The sequence below is a fragment of the Pollicipes pollicipes genome, unplaced genomic scaffold, assembly GCF_011947565.3.
Source record: "Pollicipes pollicipes isolate AB1234 unplaced genomic scaffold, Ppol_2.1 Scaffold_4002;HRSCAF=4701_pilon_pilon_pilon, whole genome shotgun sequence".
In the NCBI taxonomy this organism is placed as follows: Eukaryota; Metazoa; Arthropoda; class Thecostraca; order Pollicipedomorpha; family Pollicipedidae; genus Pollicipes; species Pollicipes pollicipes.
In genome coordinates this window covers 39,450,540-39,470,401 of record NW_023596420.1, presented here as the reverse complement: position 1 = coordinate 39,470,401, position 19,862 = coordinate 39,450,540, and the positions used below count along the sequence as shown (strand labels likewise).

Genomic DNA, 19,862 nt, shown 5'->3' with positions numbered 1-19,862 from the left:
ATGCCAGTGTCGCAACAGTTCGAGTAATGTGCAAATGCTAACCTTGGCGTGGTCAACACTAACCTCTTGGTTGTCCTGCTGTTTGCCAGTCCCTGACGAAATGCGAACATTTGCACCAGTTTATCGACAAATGGCAAACTGATGCAAACTGGTTTGAGTGCGCAGGGCGCTTCGTGCCTGCGTGCGCATCAACACCGTGCCTTAAACCCGCGAATCGACATCGCTTGGCTAGTGCATGGTTCAAGCCAGAGTCATGTCCCCCACGGGTCTGCAACGATGCCTCACGCGGCCGGTCGGGCCGCGGTCCGCCCGTCTCTCGGCGGTGACCACGTGTTCAGAGAGCCGCCGCTGACGTCGCCGGCCGCCGTCCGCAGCCTGGAGCGGCGCGAGATCGAGAAGCAGCAGGCGGCCATGCTGGAGGACAAGGAGGAGAAGACGCCGGCTACAGCCGCCGAGACCGCTGCCGTGGGCCAGGTGAGCGCCGAGGCTCGCCGCCCGTAGCGATCGGGCTGACACCTGTCGGCGGACCACGCAACTGCTGAACAGCGCCAACAACACGGTGTCACTTTATCTTATTTGTTTTGCATTTTATCAGGTCATTCCGTATTATTGTGCTTTTCTCAGACCTCCGTCAACGGGTACATATACAGTCACGAGGCGACAAGCTTAAACAACACTCAAAGAGACATATAGGGTCAAAAATTACAGGTGCTCCGTACGAGGTCATGGGCACGAGCCTTAAAAGTAGAAAAGGGCAAGTTTGCAATGTCGTTGGTCATGACACTCTCGTTGTATAGATACGCGCGTAGCTCGATAGACATATGTTCGCTTTTCATGGTTGTGCCTGGGGCGAGAAAGAGATAAATAACTAGATTGACGCTTATTGAGCTCGGTATTGTTATGGATGTAAACACAGGCGTAGGAACGTTTCAAAAAGTGGGGGCCAAGCTCAGGACGTGCTTCAGGAACTTTTTCTGTGAAAGTAAGCCCGATGAACGGAGGGGGCGGGGGTAGAGATGGAGGTTGTTATCGTTCTTTACTCAAATGTCATGTCTGTTTTGCTAAACATGCACCTAGAGCTGTTACCCACTGATGCACAATCTTGCCTGTTCGACTCGTCATTGTCATTCGGCAAATAAGTTTGTCCAGCTCCCCAGAATTATTCGTCCATTTCAACATGGCCTTTCCAGGGGAGGCGAAATTATACGCGCGGGTATGCATTTCGATTATTGAGGAGGCATCTGCCTCCACAGGGTACATGCCAAAATGCGGCCTGGACATCCGTTGGTGAGAATTTTGAAAACGAATCGATGGCTCACAGCGCGACAAATTTTGCATGCGCCTTCATTTTACTGGCTGATTTTCAAGACATTAGACTTGTCGCAACATTTTAGATACAAAATCGAAAGCCTGGAGCTGTCAAAAGCAGTGTGACAAAAGCCATACAACTGAAAATTATCCTTTAAAAATCAAGCCACAGAATGAAGACCCTTTTGCCATACACTCCTTACCTGGGCCCTGCTACCGTTCGCCATCGGTGGCCACTACCCTGGGCCGACTATCTCCCGCATGACTGACCGCGAACTGATCGTATGGGTGCTTTGTTGCGTATTTCTGGATCAGCATTACTACTAATTGGTTTGTAAAACATATGTAAAACACCTGCAGCAGTATCTTTTTACGAATTATCTTCCCGTACACCACACCATCGCAGAAAAAACTCCGGGAAGCTGCCTGCCTTAGGAAGGCATTGACCCAATGGACATTTCATTGCCTATCATTCAACGTAGGCGACTTGATCTGCTTTTGTGTGTGGGCAGTGGTGTAGCCAAAACCTTGCCAAGGAGGAACACGGTGTCGGAAAACGCCCTTCTTATGGTAAACTCACCCCTCTAAAAACTCCCCGGACATAGCTCCTTGTTAACAAGTGACACGGTTTTCTTCGTTTTGCTGCTATTTTTACATTGCAACCAGAACAGGAAAAAGGAGCTTCCGTGAGATCAATTCTGTTTGTATTTTGAAGTCGATAAACTGTAAAAATCAGGCGTTGAGCGACCGCGTGAAACAAGCTTACCCGCGTCTTTAATTTACCATGACTTTGTTGACTCTTTCTGAAACGATAGAACTCAGAAACTTTGTCTGAATTTTTTATCTGGGTTTTATAAACATGAAGGACATTGCGAAGGTACATTATAGATCGATATGTCTGATCGAAATTTGAATATGAAAATTTGATGGTTGATCGAGTGGTCAACAGTGTGTGTTAACATGATCAAGCCACGCTTGGCTGGAAATGTTCAACATCCAGTCAGAATCGATCAGTGATACATTTTATTTTATGTAACGTGCTTTTTTAACACACCCACTCGCAAATTTTAGCAACAAAAACCTCCACTTAAGACGTTGCAGTCTCCGCAGTCCGCGGAGCGTTAGTCTATGGGCTAACTTTTAGCTGTGGTCCATCGGTGGACGAAAATTATGGCACTTCTCTTTTTATTAATTACCTTTAGAAACTTACATCCATTAGAGATACCAGTTACGTGACATAATTTTGAGCATGCTCACGCGCAACTCTTAGCAACAAAATATCGACGCCAGGCGTTGCAGTCTCTCAAGGCCGCGCAGCGTCGGCCCAACAGCAAATACGAAGCGGTGGCCAACGGGTGTTTGAAAATGATGACGTTTCTGAAAAAGTGCCTTGGAGCGCTTTATGTCATCAAATCTTACCTTTAGAAGACAGTCTGGGCGCATATTTCACGTGCGCGATTTTTAGACGGATAATAGGAATGGACTGGCACTTAAAGCACCACTAAGCGATGCTAGAATCTGGCGGGGAATTGGGAAGAGTAAAGGTAAAATATCAGTTTTTTCGTGTTTCTGTAGCTATTAATCTGTCCAGAAGACATTTTACCACGGCGCCCGCCGTCTTGCGACACTTGCAGGGGCCGATGCCGCTCGGTTTCACGGAAGCCGCAACCCAGGCCATCGCTGTTCTTGCACTCGAGGCTGCATGCGGACACGTCCAAACATGTCAATGTAATTTGTTTGACTAAACCAATAAAAATGTAGTGTTCTCAGGCAAATATGGGATGGTCTTGTAATGCTTTGTTTAAAGGACATATATCGAAAAAGTCTATAAACCTTTGGACATCAAGCGAGCCAAACCATCGTACGACATCCAAACACGGTCAGGTTTACGTCGTCGTGAATCACCCAAGCTGCAAAGTTAAACACTTTCTGCAATTGTGAAGCAATCGTACTGTTTGCGCTTCCACAAACGCGAGCGTAGAGCGCATAAACCATACACCAAACGAACTACTGCGCTTTTCACTTCCATCGGCACGGAGACCCGGGACAAGGTCACCAGCGACATTCATCATCCGGGACGGGAAAGCTTAGACGTCCGTCTCCTTCGTGACAACCCGGGCGCAATGGATATCGTGCCTGTTACACTTGGCCAGTTTCAGCGGGTTTTATTTTCACCGGATCGGATATGGCATATTCACATGATCGGATATTTTCAAAGCATCGGATATGGAAGGTGATCAATCAGCTAACATCTTGAAACTAAAAAAAAACTTCAAGCGCAACATTTTTAACGTCATCGGTCGAAACTAACGTCGCATATCAGCACTGTCATCGATCTGCAAAAGTACGGTTGGGAGGTCACTTCGTAGAAGAACGGCCTATCTGCAACATCAAACTTTAGGTTCATTCCGCTGGTTGCAGTCGTATGCAAAATGTGAGAAGCTCTTTCAGCAGCAGCCTACATGAAACACCAAAGCCTTGTTAGCACTGACCAGAAAGGATTCATGAAACATCAGTCGACCTGCGCGATCCTCTCAACTATTTCAGGTGAAATGTTGCATTGAATGGACCGATCCGAAATGACGCTTCTGGCACTTTTAGATCAAAGCTGCTGTTTCGAAGTGGTGGAACCCACCATCCTTCTTACGAAGCTCCAGCTACTCCAAGTTTCCTTGGAATGGCTCGAGAGCTACCTGGACAGTCACACGCTGCGAGCGAGAGTAGGAGAAACGCGTTCTTTTACATTAAACATCACTGTTGACACTTTTCAAGGCTTCTGCCTCTTCCCTTTGTTATGTAGCAAGACCAGCGATGGCCTCACCTGCCATACACCACTTGACATTTTTGCTAGGTTCAGAACAGCGCATTGGTTTTATGGCTGTGGTTATACTGGTCTCATCATCACAGCTATACAGACTTTAGCATGGGCCTTGTTGTGTGGGGACCAGTGTGCCAGCGGATGTAGCTTGATTGAAGTGAGTGAAGCGACGGCTTTGTAGGTGTTATCCGAGCGCGTGCTTTGACAGGTTGATTTAAGCGAGTACATTCATCGCGTGGTCAGCTTCCTGGCCAGAAACTTCTACAACCTCAAGTATGTGGCCTTGGTGCTGGCCTTCTGCATCAACTTCATGCTGCTCTTCTACAAGGTAAGCCGGGCGGAGGTGGCCGTCCCGACAGTGCAGCCGTAGTTAAAACGCCTGCCTACCCATGCTCCCGCCCGTTGAGCGGTGGGTTGGAGTCGCTTTCGGCGCTCGCTGTTGGATGCTGACTGAGGTGGCGGGCGGCCAGTGACAGCGGCCGAGCCAAACGTCCGGTGACGTGGGGGGGGGGGGGGGGGGGGGGGGCAGGTCGAACCGGGCCGAGCGATTCGGAACTTTTAGCTTTCGCCGCAAATATGCGCCGTCGAAACGGAGTGGCACCGTCGGATTCATGGCGTCAGCACGCTAAGCGTGTTGGGACTGCTTCCGTATTGGCGGTCTAGTGGCCTTGTCGATTCCCGGGACTTGGATGGTTCCGATGTCACGGAATATCCCTGTCCTCTCTGTCCTCGCCTGATGTGTATTCATCACCTCGGCTTCGTCTCCACGGGAATATTTAAATAAGTCTTTCGGTTGGCCTCCGGCCTCTGTCAGCGGTGCATGTTTCGCCACCGGTCGCCATAAGCTCTCGGAGAAGAAAAGAAGACTTTCTGGTTGTGCTGCAGGTGCGGCCAGTTGACCGCTCCCATGTAGGGAGCGTGCCGCATGTTGTCCCATCTATCCTGGGATCCTTTCCCCAGTCGGCCATGCGCAACCGCATGCCCGGGCAGATTATGCACGGAGCAGCCCTCTGCCCTTACTTTTGTCGTGTGCTGCTGCTGCTGCTGCTGCCACTGCTGCTGCTGTCTCCTTTGATCCCCACAGCTTGGGTCATGTGTGCTGCCTGTCGTGCATCAAACGACAGTCGACAGCCACGTCGCTGGCGCGGTCGCCAATTGTTGGTAGGAATATGCAGCTGTTATGCTCAGACTATTTTCCTTTGTTTCATGCGTGCGCGCGCTTCACCGGTGGTGATTGGTTACACGAGCAGGTGAACGTGCCGTGTTTTGTAGTGCTTCTACACGAGGTTTCCACGCGGTATACTATGAACAGCCCACGTGTGGATGTCCAAGTGGATGTCCCACAGTAGGCGGATATTCGCACGGTTACTTGATGCTTTTAGTGGGCTGTAAAGCTATTTGCATCGAATTGGGCCCCTAAAACTGCCGTACACCTTATACAATGTTTAGTATCACTTGTCCTTCGTTAAGAAATGTCGTTTCTAACAAGTCCAGTACACACTTTTGTTGTACGAAAACCAACTCGGAATATGATGTGACTGGTGGTGGTTGCAGTGGCCATTCTTGAACGCTTACAGACATTGTAGAGACATTCACGCCAACTAGCAATGGCATTTGAACAGCTGTAACGCAAGCCACGACTGTCCACCGCGGCACGACATTATGAAAACGACTTGTAAAAGACGTTTTTGTCGTTGCTCTTCCTGTAGGCGACGTCTCATCTGATCTCACCGTGACATGACTGATGAAGCCAAGTGAACGCCCCGCAGAGACACAATGACAAATGACACGGGCCGCCGGGGTGGTCCCCGCGGTGCTCCCCCCCCCCCCCCCTCAACTGCCTTGCCCTTTATAAACACCACGGGGCTCAGTGAAAGCACGCAAGCCTTTACGCCGCGGGCGCCCTCAACTCACCGCACGTGACGCGGCTGACACGGTAGCGGCCGCCGTATGCGCCGCCCCACGGGGGATTAAAGATACGCTGTTTTATATGTCAATCCGCTGTTTGATATTCGCCTGGATGCACTGGATGGACCTGGTCCGGCTCACGATGTGTAAGAAGGCCTGGCTTGTCAGATGCCTGTGGCGATTGACCGACAGATCGCACTAAGATAGTTTTTTGCATTGCGTTGACCTTCACCACTGCCGAATACGCCGGCACACGGACCATCGAAGTGTTTCGGGATTCATGTGCGCCGACAGGTGAAAGTGTCGGCCGCCCCAGCCGGGGGGGGGGGGGGGCTCCCAGACGGAATCAAGCCAAGCGGGCCGGGGTCACAGGTGGACTCGACCCAAACTCGCCGCGGTCACAGCTGGATTCAGTCTAAACTTACCGGTGTCACAGGGGGATATAACGCGATTCGACGGGGGTAGATGCACTGAGTTTCGGGCGGGCCCAGATTGTCGGTCTACTCAAACCCGTATGAATGGCAATTACCGGCTGGCTTAGGCTGAGACTGGCTTTCATCACACAGGGATATAGCTCCGATCCGACCAGCTTGTGGCCAGAATTAACCTCGGGTTAGGGTTACGGGGTAACAGGTTAACAGGTTGATGTTACAGGGTAACAGGTTAACAGGTTGAGGTTACGGGGTAACAGGTTAACAGGTTGAGGTTACGGGGTAACAGGTTAACAGGTTGATGTTACAGGGTAACAGGTTAACAGGTTGAGGTTACAAGGTCACAGGTTAACAGGTTGAGGTTACAGGGTAACAGGTTAACAGGTTGAGGTTACAGGGTAACAGGTTAACAGGTTGAGGTTACAGGGTAACTCAACACCAGGCTAAGTTACGCAGAACCCAACTTTCATTCCGCAAAAAATAACCGTGCTAGTGTGCCTGACGGCCGCTTAAGCACGTTACTCAGTGCTCGAGAGCTCGCCTGCTGATACTCGTGTGATCCGCTGGTGACAGTGACACCCACACCCTCATGGGTGAACGTCACCTTACCAGCGGTGTTCGACGGCTTCATCGCTGCTCGTTGCCGGTCCCCACCCTGTTGATGATCACATGCTGTGCTGAGGTGAAACGTTGGCTCCTGTCTCGGTCACGTGGGGAATACATCACGCGCGTGATTTTGATCGGCGCGGCTCGATGTTGTGCGCAATCGAAAACCTGACATGGCTCGGCGGAGTTAAGTGGTTAAGTTATCTACGAAGTAACAAGCGTATCTGAACGAGCGGCGTTTTTTGTCGTTTTTTTGGCCTGTGAGTGCCTGTTTGGTTGCATGCAGGCTTATGGGTCAAAACTTCTTATTACATAAGGCAAATGAGGTGGAGTGGTGTTGTTTGGTTGAATTATGTTGCTGGATCAAAGGCCTCTCATCACACCACCAATAAGAGGAACAACTTTGATACGGATCGATCCGCTTTGAGGACTAGTCGCTCAGGCAGGTCTGGTGAAAACAGCTGCTTTGTAGCTTAGACGGGAAGTGTTTTATCGGCAAAAATTCCCGTTTGTGCCATAAAATATCGTCTGTCACAAAAGTCGGCAAATATACTCGATATTTCACTTTTATCTGCTTCTGTATTACGCATATTTGAGAAGCGGGCTAAGATCAGCAGTCATCACCACAGACAATGGCGAGCGGAAATTGTACAAATGACGTCATGTGGTTTTACAAGATCAAGGTGGCTGCCACAGTTTTTCAACCATCATTAGCTTGCACTGAGCACCAACTACAGCTGTCGAGCTCCCTTCCGCCGGACAGTTTTAGACACCAAGATGATTTCGAGTGTCGTTATCGAAGCTTTAGCGGGGATCGAAGCTGCCGGTGATCCTAATGGCTCCCTTTCACTTGGCCCGTCATGTTCCTTCCAGCAATTGCTGGCTGAGATGCTTTGCATGCTTACGAAATGAGCTTCTCATGCAATTTACCACGTGCAAAACCGGTTGTTGTTGGTGTCATCGCCGCACAGCCGTGCCTGTAGCGCATGTAGAATCTATGCAATCGATGGCGCACCCAGGGGGAGGGGAGGCTCTAGCGTCTGTTCCTCTTCAAAGCGACTGAAAATGATTGAGTTCTTTCGTCAGATGAAGGCAACTTGTTGCAGGAAGCCCGAAGACGGGCGCTATAAAACCCAAGTGGAACGGCGCCCCAAGTCACGCAAAAAGCGATTGGCGCCTGGTACACGAAAGCGTCTGAAAAACCATAATTCTAAGTAAAATGACCGACGGACAAGTGCTCAAGCCCATAAGGAAGTCGTGTCAAGCCCGAGTACGAGGGTGCTCCTCAATCCTAGATAAAGGTGCTCCCCAGGCCGATACGCGTGCGGAGAGGTCCCGATGCCTAAGCAGACACAACCCCTTCGCGATTTGGTGAGTTTGAGCGGAAGTGATCAGGTACTCCCATTCTAGGTGGTGTGGCGCTCCCAGAATTAGATGGTAGAACATTGGGAGCCCCCAAGCACGATGGATCCTCTAAATTCAGGTAGAGGGGCGCATAATAAATGCATGTGGGACGGGTCTCAGTCGTATGCAGGGGCACGCCTCACAACATCAGGAGGGCGTCGGCATGATCACCGTGCTGCCCTATGGATCGAGACATAGTGGACTAACTGGAATGCTAAGACAATTTTTTTTCTGGATCGGATCGGAACGGAGACGTGCGACAAATGCGGAATATCTGCGTGTTGGATTTCAACTGATTGTAATGAATTCAACAGGGTGATGATCCCACGTTCACTACGCCAACTGGCAAGTTGTATGAAATTGCTACATTTGTGTTAGCAAGGTCATTCCCGTCAGGTTATTTGATGGAAAACGCTACATTTCACGCTGTAATTGTCAACATAACGTCATATTTTAATGAACAATGATATCTGGTGTGGTGCTACGCGCCTCTCCTCCCCCTCCCCCATCCCTCACCCCCATCCGTCGGCGAAATCAGGTATAATTATGGGGGCGTCTCCAGAACCACCACCAGTAACGAGAGACCCTCTGGGGAGATGAGGATGGGAGACAAATGCGATTTGTTGGCCGCTTCCGGACATGCCGCTCCAAAGGATTAATATAGCATAGTTATCGTTATGGGGATTGCTGCTTGTGCTGCCTCCCCCTTCCCCATTTCCACCGTTCCTGACCACCGCACACTGCACCTTCCGTCGGTGCCGTGCAAGAACCCGAGCGCAGACGACACGCGCGCAGAGACCCGGTCAAACCCTGACCTCACGTCCGGGGTCAGACGTGAGGCGCGTCGCCGGACGGAGCACGGGTTCAGAAGGGCCGGTGGGGCACGGGTTCGTTCTGGCCAGTGGGGCACGGGTTCAGAAGGGCCAGTGGGGCACGGGTTCGTTCTGGCCAGTGGGGCACGGGTTCAGAAGGGCCGGTGGGGCACGGGTTCGTTCTGGCCAGTGGGGCACGGGTTCAGAAGGGCCAGTGGGGCACAGGTTCGTTCCGGCCAGTGAGACACGGGTTCAGTCGGGCCGGTGGGGCACAGGTTCGTTCCGGCCAGTGGGACACAGGTTCAGTCGGGCCAGTGGGGCACGGGTTCAGTCGGGCCGGTGGGGCACGGGCTCAGTCGGACCGGTGGAGCACGGGCTCAGTCGGACCGGCGGGACACGGTACAATCGAACCGGCCGGTGACAGGTCACGACCCTGACCGACCGGGGTCTCGCCGTCCCTTCGCCCGGCCGCTCTGCCCTCCACACGGCGCCGAGTGGCCGTATGTGGCGATGCGGGATCGGATGGCTTTCCTGGCACCTTACCCGTCCGTAGAGATGGCTGCAGGGCGGGGATTTGCGCCGCAGAGGTACTGGGATAAGTTGCTGTGAGTTTAAGGACGGGACGGCTTATTGTGAAGAGCTCCGGTCAACTGTTTTCGATCTTTTTCGACGCGCGATTGTGCGGGATTGATCGTGTTTTGTACTGAGTCTTCTCACCGTATTCCCAACTGATGCTGACACAACTGAATGATGATTACCGTTGATGTGATGATGACAGCCGTGAAGGTATTTGCTGACTTTGACTTTCAAGCTGCCACCCTGATAGCACGCGGTCGTAGTGACCCTTGCTGACTTTTCTGCAGGCCTCCGCTCTGCTGGAGGATGGTGATGATGACCTGGACACGGGCGCTGATATTGTCGAGGATGTTGTGTCGGGAAGTGGCTCAGATCTCGGTGGTGAGTCAGCCCTGGGTATTCGGCGAATTTCAGTGACAGGCTCAATATCTGTAGCTTCTGGAAATTTGTTTTCTGACCTGAACGCTGGGCCAATCGTTGCTGCTCACGGCTTCCTCCTGTTTGGGTTTGCTTCAGTGCGGTTTGTTGTGACTTGTTTGGAACAATGCATTTCCGCAGTTTTGAGCTGCACTTCATCAGATCCGCCGACCTGGGTTGTCACCAGTTATCAGGCAAAGCGTTTGGGTCGCGGCCACGTTCAGTCACGCACACACACAGGCTGGCTGTACTTCGATAGATGTCGCTACTGGAAAGGCGAAACATTTCGGGGAGCATAGGTAGCGCGTGCGCCATCGCAGGCCTGCCACCATCAGCGTTGTGGAGAGCTGAGTGAGGAGTCCGGCAGCATTCGCCCTCTCGGGGGACGTCGTTTCTGCTGAGTTCACGTGCCTGGCCGTCCATTAGATGCGGACCTGTCCTCCGGGGACGGGGCGGAGGCCGGCGGCGAGGAAGACGAGGAGGACGGGCCCGAGTGGATCCACGTGGACGACAAGTACTTCTTCCTGGAGCACGTCGTCCGCCTCATGTCCATCATCCACAGCACCGTCTCGCTCTTCATGCTGGTGGCCTACTACCATCTCAAGGTCGGTCACTCGGTCAAGTGAAATACTGGGCGGTGAAAAAGTACAGGCCATCGCAAGCTTGCCGGTGACTGAAGCAATTTCAGAGTAAAGATATACCGTGCCGGTTTTATTGCCGTTGAGCTCGTTTCTTCACCTTCATGACAGATAATTTCGTGGATGAAAATGCCCGCTCATTTTCGTCGTCGGTCTTCATTTTTATTTCGTGGTTGGTCTTTCTCCCAATGTTCCCACCAGGCGTCCTCATCTCCCCGGGCTGTCGGCGGCGTTGTTCCCGCTGGCCCGAACCCACAAGCGGGGCGTCCAGCTCCCTCCTCCTCGAACGCCTTGGTGACGTCACTTGTGTGTGGCCGACAGGTGCCGCTGGGCATATTCAAACGCGAGAAGGAGGTGTGCCGTAAGCTGGAGTTCGACGGCCTCTACCTCGCCTCGCAGCCGGAGGATGATGATCTCATGGCCCACTGGGACAAGCTGGTCATATCCGCCAAGTAAGGCCGCCAGATATCGGAGTACGCCCACCTATGGCCTCGTGGGAACGGGCGCAATTATGTGTTTAAACGTAGCACCGACGTGGAAGCCGCAAGTGTACGATGCCTTGGGGATGATCTGTTTCTTTGATCAGCCTTTTTTCCTTCGGCTATTACTGCTATGATGGGCCTCCAGTGTTGGCTATCGTGTTCCCTGTGTTGACTGTTTGTGCAATCCATTACTCCGAGGTGGACCGCATGTGTACCTTGGTCGGGTAGAGCACCCCCACTGTGTACGCTGAGGACACTGCCCTGACTGCCTCAGAATGTTCCCGGCGAACTACTGGGACAAATTCGTGAAGAAGCGTGTCCGCCAAAAGTACAGCGACTCGTACGACTTCGACCAGATCAGCAATCTGCTGGGCATGGAGAAGTCCGTCACGATGTCGCAGCAGGCCACGGGAAGCGGCTTCTTCCACTTGTGAGTGCTGCAGTGGGACAGCCGAGATCGGCAGGCGTGTATGGGGCCGACGATGACGTTGCGAATGGTGTGCGATGAGTTCATGAACGCAGCAGTCACATGTGACTCGGGTAGTCATGCATCCAGGGAGGGAAAGCTGTGCGTTGCGATGGAGACTGTTATAGCAGGGCATTATTTGCTGCCGCTATCAACGCGACCACTACTACGTATTGCCCTGCGCGCTTATACTTGTATGATGCTTGATATTATATTCACCGTACGACGCCCCTCGGCAGCATCACCAGCATCGACTGGCGCTATCAGCTGTGGAAGATCGGCGTCACTTTCACTGACAACGCCTTCCTGTACTCGCTCTGGTACTTCATCTTCTCCATCTTGGGCAACTACAACTACTTCTTCTTTGCGGCTCACCTGCTGGATGTGGCGGTGGCTGTGCCATCGCTCAAGACGATCTTGCAGTCGGTCACACACAACGGCAAGCAGGTCAGGCAGCGGCAGAGTGCGGCTGGGGTGGTGACGCTCCCCTTCTGCCCAGCTGGGCGGGGTGAGCCCCGGATCGGTACCGGTCAGGCAGTGGCAGAGTGCGGCTAGGGTGGTGACGCTCCTCTTCTGGCCAGCCGGGCGGGGTGAGCCCCGGATCGGTACTGGTTAGGCAGCGGCAGAGTGCGGCTGGGGTGATGACGCTCCCCTTCTGACCAGCCGGGCGGGGTGAGCCCCGGATCGGTACTAGTTAGGCAGTGGCAGAGTGCGGCTGGGGTGGTGACGCTCCCCTTCTGGCCAGCCGGGCGGGGTGAGCCCCGGATCGGTACTAGTTAGGCAGTGGCAGAGTGCGGCTGGGGTGGTGACGCTCCCCTTCTGGCCAGCCGGGCGGGGTGAGCCCCGGATCGGTACCGGTTAGGCAGTGGCAGAGTGCGGCTGGGGTGGTGACGCTCCCCTTCTGGCCAGCCGGCGGCGTGAGCCCCGGATCGGTACTGAGGAGTCGTGGTGCAACGGTGGCGTGTCCGATGCCTCCTGGACTAGTGTCGGGTCTGATGTGTCGCCTTTACGATGAGATGCGTGGAACTTAAGGCTTCCTCAGGACCTCATTACGTTCAGCCGTTCCGTTACATTGGTTCTTGCTGACTGGTATGCTGTCGTAAAATGCGAGAGTTTATTTAATTGATTCTGCTCTGCGCGTCGCTGGTGCACGTATTATCATGCTTACGCGTGCTTACGCCTGTGGTAATGCAGTGTTATTTGGGAATTAATTTCTTCATCGGCATTGTAAGGTATCCCCGTGCAACCTTGCTCAAAGGGTTTGGCACGTTTTTCAATGCCCTCCAGCTGATGCTCACCCTGCTGCTGCTCACGATCGTGGTGTACATCTACACCGTGATCGCATTCAACTTCTTCCGCAAGTTCTACGTGCAGGCGGAGGACGACAACGTCGACCAGAAGTGTCACGACATGTTCACGGTGAGGAGTCGCACCATTCCGTCAAGGGTTGACGCGTGACAAGCGGGGCATAAGTCGTACATGAGCGGACGAAAAGAGTCTCATGTCCACGTAGGGGGCGATCCCTCACGGCGATCCCTCATGGTTGTTTCCGTCGTGCATAAACTCGTATCACGGGGTGGCTTGTAGTCAAACGTCGCAGATGGGCATCTGGTATGAAACCAGAAAAGCGAGGCGCCTGTACGCTGAACAAGGATGCAAATTGTAACAGCTTTCTGTGACAATTTAGATTTCGTTACTCGGTTCGTGACAACAACTCGACTCCGCATTGTTGCAGTAAGCATGAAATGCCATAAATCCCAGCAGTCTGTGGCCTTTGATAGCGATTCGCCGGAATCGTTCAGAACTGATCACACTGCGTGTGCCGAGCGATGCTCCATGTTACCCCGGTGTGGACCTATGTTGCAGTGTTTCGTGTTCCACCTATACCAAGGCGTGCGTGCCGGTGGTGGTATCGGTGACGTCATCGACCCGCCGGACGGCGACCTGAACGAGGTTTACCGCATCCTCTTCGACATCTCCTTCTTCTTCTTCGTCATCGTCATTCTGCTCGCCATCATCCAGGGTAAGCGGATTCACGAGTCGGTCAGCAACCTGGAGAAGTCTTTTCGAGTGGCGTTATTTTTCGCACACACGGGCCTCAGATTTTGAACCAACATCTTGACAAGGTTCAGCGACAGCTAAAAAGGATTATCAGAAGCACAATTCTTCAGTTCTGGTTGTGCGAAACCAAACCATTGCTGACGCAGTCCTCAGTTAACGCGTGTTCTTTTGCAAAGATGTGTGATACGACGACACGCTATTGATCAGTTTTTGTGACCGCGATATCACAGAAACTCACCTTGGAGCTGTCTCAGCCAATCAGCAGAGCCAGCTGTGCGCCTTTTACAACACTACTCCCCAGACCTCCGCATCGTGTTACGTGTTAGCGCCCTTTTCAAAGGATTGTTCGTCTGGCTTCTCCCGTCTCTGAGGCAGGAGAACTCAGAACAGAAGCCCCTGAAAGGCTCCCTGCTCCTCTTTCTGAGGAGCCGGGAGAAGTTTCTCCCGGCTCCTCCGCTGTTCTGAGTCTGGCTGGTCATGTGGCCCCCTTCCCCCCCCCCCGCCCCGTCCCTGAGACCCCCTCGCCGCCTGCCGCCAGGTTTGATCATCGACGCGTTCGGTGAGCTGCGTGACCAGCTGGAGTCGGTGAAGGAGGACATGGAGTCCAACTGCTTTATCTGCGGCATCGGCAAGGACTACTTCGACAACGTGCCGCACGGCTTCGAGACGCACGTGCAGAAGGAACACAACCTGGCCAACTACATGTGAGTTGGGCGATGGCGCATGCTTGGTGGAGACGTGGAACGCCAGTGCTGATTTTGAGGTGTTTTTGGTAGCTTCGGTAGGTGTTAATGCGAGCTCAGGTGCCGGACCATGTATACCTCCGTTAAACTGCGGTAGCAAACCTGGAGTTAGTCTTCGGTGGCTTTTCCGCGCAAGATGATTTTGACGCACCCTGCCGTCTTACTCAACTTGAGGCATTGGTGGGAGCGCCAGATCTACTAAAGGGTCAATAAGAACAGGAGAAATGAAAACGTTTCTCATGTGATCCGGCCCGTCTTTTGCGGTTTTTTTCATTTGTTACACCTTCAGAAGGCCGGATCATTCACCTCAACGACAAAATAATAAAAAAACGGTGATGTGAGATAAAGGCAAACCAATGACCGGGACAGCGCCGTCTGCACAATACCTCAGCACTTCTTCAATCCCTCATGATGTGACAGCATATAATTTCTTTTGCATCCATCTCGCTCGCTCCCAGCTCCGCCCATATGGAAGACGCATCACGCAGGCACCCACTGTGTAGCATTCGGATGTGACCAATGTACCTGTGCACAGTCTACCAATGTACCGTCATATGACAGTACAATGTACCAATGTACTGTCACATGACAGTGTCATGTAGCAATGACCTGTCGCGTGCTGGTACCATGCGTGAATCGAGCGCCCGCGGGGATCCAGTTCCCGTCATGTTCCCGGATGACGCCCGGAGGCGGCGAGCGCAGCAGGCAGCGCCTTCGGCAGCGCCACGAACGGCGCCTTTTATTCTCCGAAGTCGTCGATCACGGGTGTCTCCCGGCCACGTCACCGCCGTCATCAGGGGCACCTCACAGCGCTGACTCAGGGCCGGTGCTATCGACCGCTGCCGTTCTGCCCCCCCCCCCCCCCACACACTCTCCCGCCCTCCCCTTCCATCTCTCAGTCCGGGGTACCGTTCCCCGCTGTGCTTCGGGACGGGAGTTTTTTTTCGATGCGCGGTAGTTCCACGTCGGGGTTCTTATTCAGCTCTTGTACGTGAACAGAGTCGGCGATAATTTGCGGCTTCACACAGGAAAGAGGTCTCCTGCGGTCTGTGCATATAGACGCATATAATTTTAGAAGTCGTGTTCTGTCTGTGCATGCACCCATTCGGAGGAGATTGTGACTGTCAGAGCCGGGGCAGGGAGTCCAGACGCGTGAGCTGACTGGATGCGTCCGTGCGGGCGCCCAGTGCGCTGCTGAAAGTACGGCGCAACTGAACACACGATTAAGAAGTTGAAGTTAGCAAACTTCTTGTGATGAGCACCACTTCTATCACTTACACCGCTCGCACGTGGTGCAATAACAAATGTCTTGCCATGCCGGCTTTGCCAAAAATGCAAACCACATTCGCAAGCTTGGCAAAATGCAAACTGCACTCGGTTTGGTTCTCGGGCTTGGAAGGTGGGACATCACTAGTTGACCGCATCGGTCGACATCGCTACCCTGAGGCGTGTCGCCGGGCGGCTAGCTGCCCCGGCTGACCGAGAAGCGCCGCCTGACGCGCCTCCCCGCCCGCCCTGCCGGCAGGTTCTTCCTCATGCACCTGATCAACAAGGACGAGACCGAGTACACCGGTCAGGAGACGTACGTCTGGACGCTGTACCAGCAGCGCTCCTGGGACTTCTTCCCCGTCGGCGATTGCTTCCGCAAGCAATACGAGGACGAGCTGACTGGTGGCGGCGGCGGCAGTTAGACGTTGCGGCTAGGGCGCACGCGCCGGCTTGGTTCGCGCCGCTGCCGCCAGGCGGCTCCCGCAGTGAGCGTGAAACCCAGTGTTTGCGTTACGAGGGGCGCCGCAGAGGACTTTGCGGCAGTGAGTGGCCCCTGTCATGTTTATTGTTTGCTCCGTGTCCGCTTTAGGTGACGCGCCACCATCCGTGTGCCAGAGAGGGCACGCCAGAGGTGACGTTCCGTTCATATTTCTGATCTAACAGTGTCCGAGCTTGTCTTTAACAGCCCTCTAGTCGTTCGTGGGTTCATGGCAGGTCCCGATTCATTTCGCACCCAACGGGCTGAACGCATTCGAACGAACTTTTGTCGAGTACTTGCGAAACGAATAAAACAGAAAAGACGGTGGTTATTTCGTACTTTTAATTCATATGACATCACTAATATAGTGGCCTCCAGACCAACGCCTCGTGTATAATCTGCACAACGGTAGCACGAATGCCGACTAGATATTTGGACAACGGGGCGTGCGGAGGCGTGCTCGCCGCTAGTCACTCTTAAACGGCGGCAGCGAGAGCGCCACGGCGGCCGGCGTCGCGCGCCTCCCGACCAGGGAGGAGAGTCCGACCCTCACGACACGGGGACGGCCACACGACACACGCCGCCCGGTGCGGGCGGTACCAGACCGAGCGCGGGGACGGGGCCGGGGCCTGGGCCGGACCCACGCCCAGCCGGGCCGGGCAGGCTTCACACAAGTCGGGATATCACTCGCACCACACCAACGCAGCCTGCCCTCCGGTCGGGTCTGCCGCTCACTCGGCGCTTACAGTGCGCGGAAACCACACGTCATCAAGGCCTTGGCTGGGCGGACCGCCGCACGGCGGCGTCGGCAGTAAGCTCTCCGCCTCCGCGTCACCGGCAAGACCCTCATCACTCAGCCGCGCCCGCCGCTTTTGCACTTCGCGGGTTCAGGCCTGCTCGCCCCGTCTTCGTGAGCCTCCGGGCGGGGCGCCGCCGCTCCAACCAGCGTGCCGCCCGCCAACCTGCGTTTCACCACCTCCGCCGCAGCGTTGTGCCTGTCCTCGCAGCACGTCCTCCGGCCCGTCTCCCCTCGTCCCCGGCGAGGACCACGTGCCGCTGTGAGGCCGCGGCGCCCTGGACCACCCTGGGCAGGCGCGCCGTGTCGGGCCGCCACTGACCGGGACAAGCCCGTCCCAGGCCACTGGCGGCGGTGTCGAGTCCGGAGTGTCGGGCCGGCAGGGCGCGGCGTCGCCTCGCCGGCCTGGTCGGCTCGCGGTCGGCCGACCAGCCACGCACGCGAGCACGTGGCAGACCACCCTCGTGAAAGACTGCGGCGGGCGGCCGGGTCACGCGGGGTCACGCGAGGTCACGGGCCGGGTCTCGGCGGACGCTAGAGATTGGAGGCGTTGGCCAGCTCGAAGAAGAGCACGTAGGCCTCATTGCTGACCACTGAGCGTTGGGACACGGTGCGGATTCTGGAGAGCACACGAGGAGTGAGTTAGAGCAGCACAGCTCAGCATTCACGCAACTCTGACATGTGCCGCACATCACGCACCTATTGATCCCACAGCAGTGTCCCGCGACCTCCGGCCACTGATAACGCTACGGTAATGATCACTCCAACGCATTTGCATGGTGCTGACTGACATTTTCCATTGCCAGTCTCTTACATAGATTTCACTACCGTGAATGGCAACGCATATACATACAGTCAGCTCGAGGCTTACACCATGGAAATTACTGCAGCGATATGGAAGCTCCGTCAGCTACGCCTCCAGCCGGCTGACAGTAACCAAGAGCAGGTAAATTATAAAAGCTATTAAAGAGGGGCGATGCATCAACCGGTCCGTTCACATGAACGCAAAGAGGCATCCACACAACATCAGATCAGCATCCGCTCGGTCATACAGAAGACGCTCTGCTTCGGAATCGAGGCCGGCATTCACGCGGCTCGAGCGCGTCGCCCACCATACCTGCTGTCGTTGTACTCGTGCCACTCGTGCGAGTACGGATGTCTGCAGTGGGCCGTGTAGTGACCCGAGTACAGGGTACCGGAGTGGTTCGCAACGCCGTACAAGTTGTACCTGCGGTAGGCGTGAAAAAGCTGTCGTGAGGAAGCATCATTGCACGCGTGTACGTCCCGCGTGACAGAGTGGTACGAACTACCGTATAAGGTGGGAGATTAACGACATCCTTTTAGGTCGACGGCATGAGCCATCCTTTCAACGTTAGAATAATGTACGTACGCAAGTAAAAACCAACAAGTAGACGCTAAACACTATGCCCTAAATTGCCAGAAACACTACAGAAATTCGATGGCGCATGCAAGTAATAAATAAATCAGCAACACGTAACTGAAAAATGACCTGAGTCGCACGAAGCGTCTGGCTGTCAACAGTGGTCACGCGGGACAACGCCCTGGTTTTGTGACGTGGCAGAACGGGACATGGGTACGTACTTGCACGGGCCCTGTCCCTCCGAGTACGGAGAGAGGTCAAGGCCACAGAGCGGGAAGTCCACAGTACTGTTCAGCTTGCCGCGGAAACGCTCCTGCGGCGAGAAACGCTTCAGGTGCACCACGAGGATGCGCGGAAACTTCTGGATCGAGAAGCTCTTGGTGCACTTTTGCCTCTTCTGACACTTGGAGCAGGTCTGCGGAGGGACACACCACGTGAACATGACACGAAACGTCCCTCGGTCACTTGTCAGGACTCTGATCCGATAGTGAAGGACGACAGCAGGTCTCGTCCGTTACTAAGCTGTCCTTCGCGTGCCCGTGAATACCTGCCGTCTTTAATGAGGCGTTCATCGTATCTACCGGCGGTTGAATGCCATACGGGCTCACGTCATACAAGCGAGTGTCACGCTGCCGGTATTGGGATTAAACCGACACAAATCGCCGACCAATAGCACGCGACCGAAATGCAGGCCGTGAGAACGAGATAACAAACTACCCGGAATCTCATGGAGAGAGGTTCGATCCTTACCGGTTTTTCATCTCCATCCAGCACCTCCTCTTTGGTGAAGAGGTCGAAGCAGGCTTGTAACCGCACCTGGCCCGTCTTGGCCGGGATGGGCAGGCTCAGGTCCCAGAACGGGTCGAAGGTGACCGAGGGGATGACCGCACACAGTACAGCTGGGGGTACAGAGGTCACAGGTCACCAATAAGACATAGTGCGGAGGCCACAGGTTACCGACAGAGTACAGTTGGGGACAAGCAGAGGTCACATGTCACTTGCACGGCACAGCGGGAAACGCAGGGAGGTCACGGGTCATCAACACAATACAGCCCAGAGCATGTGCAGGTCACAGGTCACGAACACAGTACAGCTAGGACACTGGGGATCACCGACGAATCACACAGCACGCCTGGCAACCGCGAGAGCACCGTCACCAGCACAGCACAGCTGGAGGCACAAGGATGGCAGCACGTCATCAGCACAGCATGACCATTGGCACAAAATGTCACGGGTCATCGACGCCGCCTGGCTGAGGGCGCGGAGAT

The 19,862-nt window shown here is 54.3% G+C and overlaps 1 protein-coding gene and 1 pseudogene across 1 annotated transcript; one reads left to right on the top strand and one right to left on the bottom strand.

Annotated features, from left to right (window-relative positions):
* LOC119094481 (ryanodine receptor) lies at window positions 1–16,361 on the top strand. The gene is made up of 12 exons (XM_037217541.1): window positions 1–23; window positions 375–474; window positions 4,335–4,454; window positions 10,151–10,244; window positions 10,707–10,885; window positions 11,240–11,370; window positions 11,675–11,830; window positions 12,106–12,313; window positions 13,154–13,285; window positions 13,733–13,889; window positions 14,466–14,631; window positions 16,196–16,361. Exons 1-12 carry the CDS (start codon window positions 1–3, stop codon window positions 16,359–16,361), a joined length of 1,632 nt encoding a protein of 543 aa, XP_037073436.1.
* Window positions 16,362–16,745: 384 nt separating this feature from the next.
* LOC119093628 (ubiquitin carboxyl-terminal hydrolase 2-like) overlaps window positions 16,746–19,862 on the bottom strand; it is a 36,304-nt pseudogene continuing 33,187 nt past the window's right edge.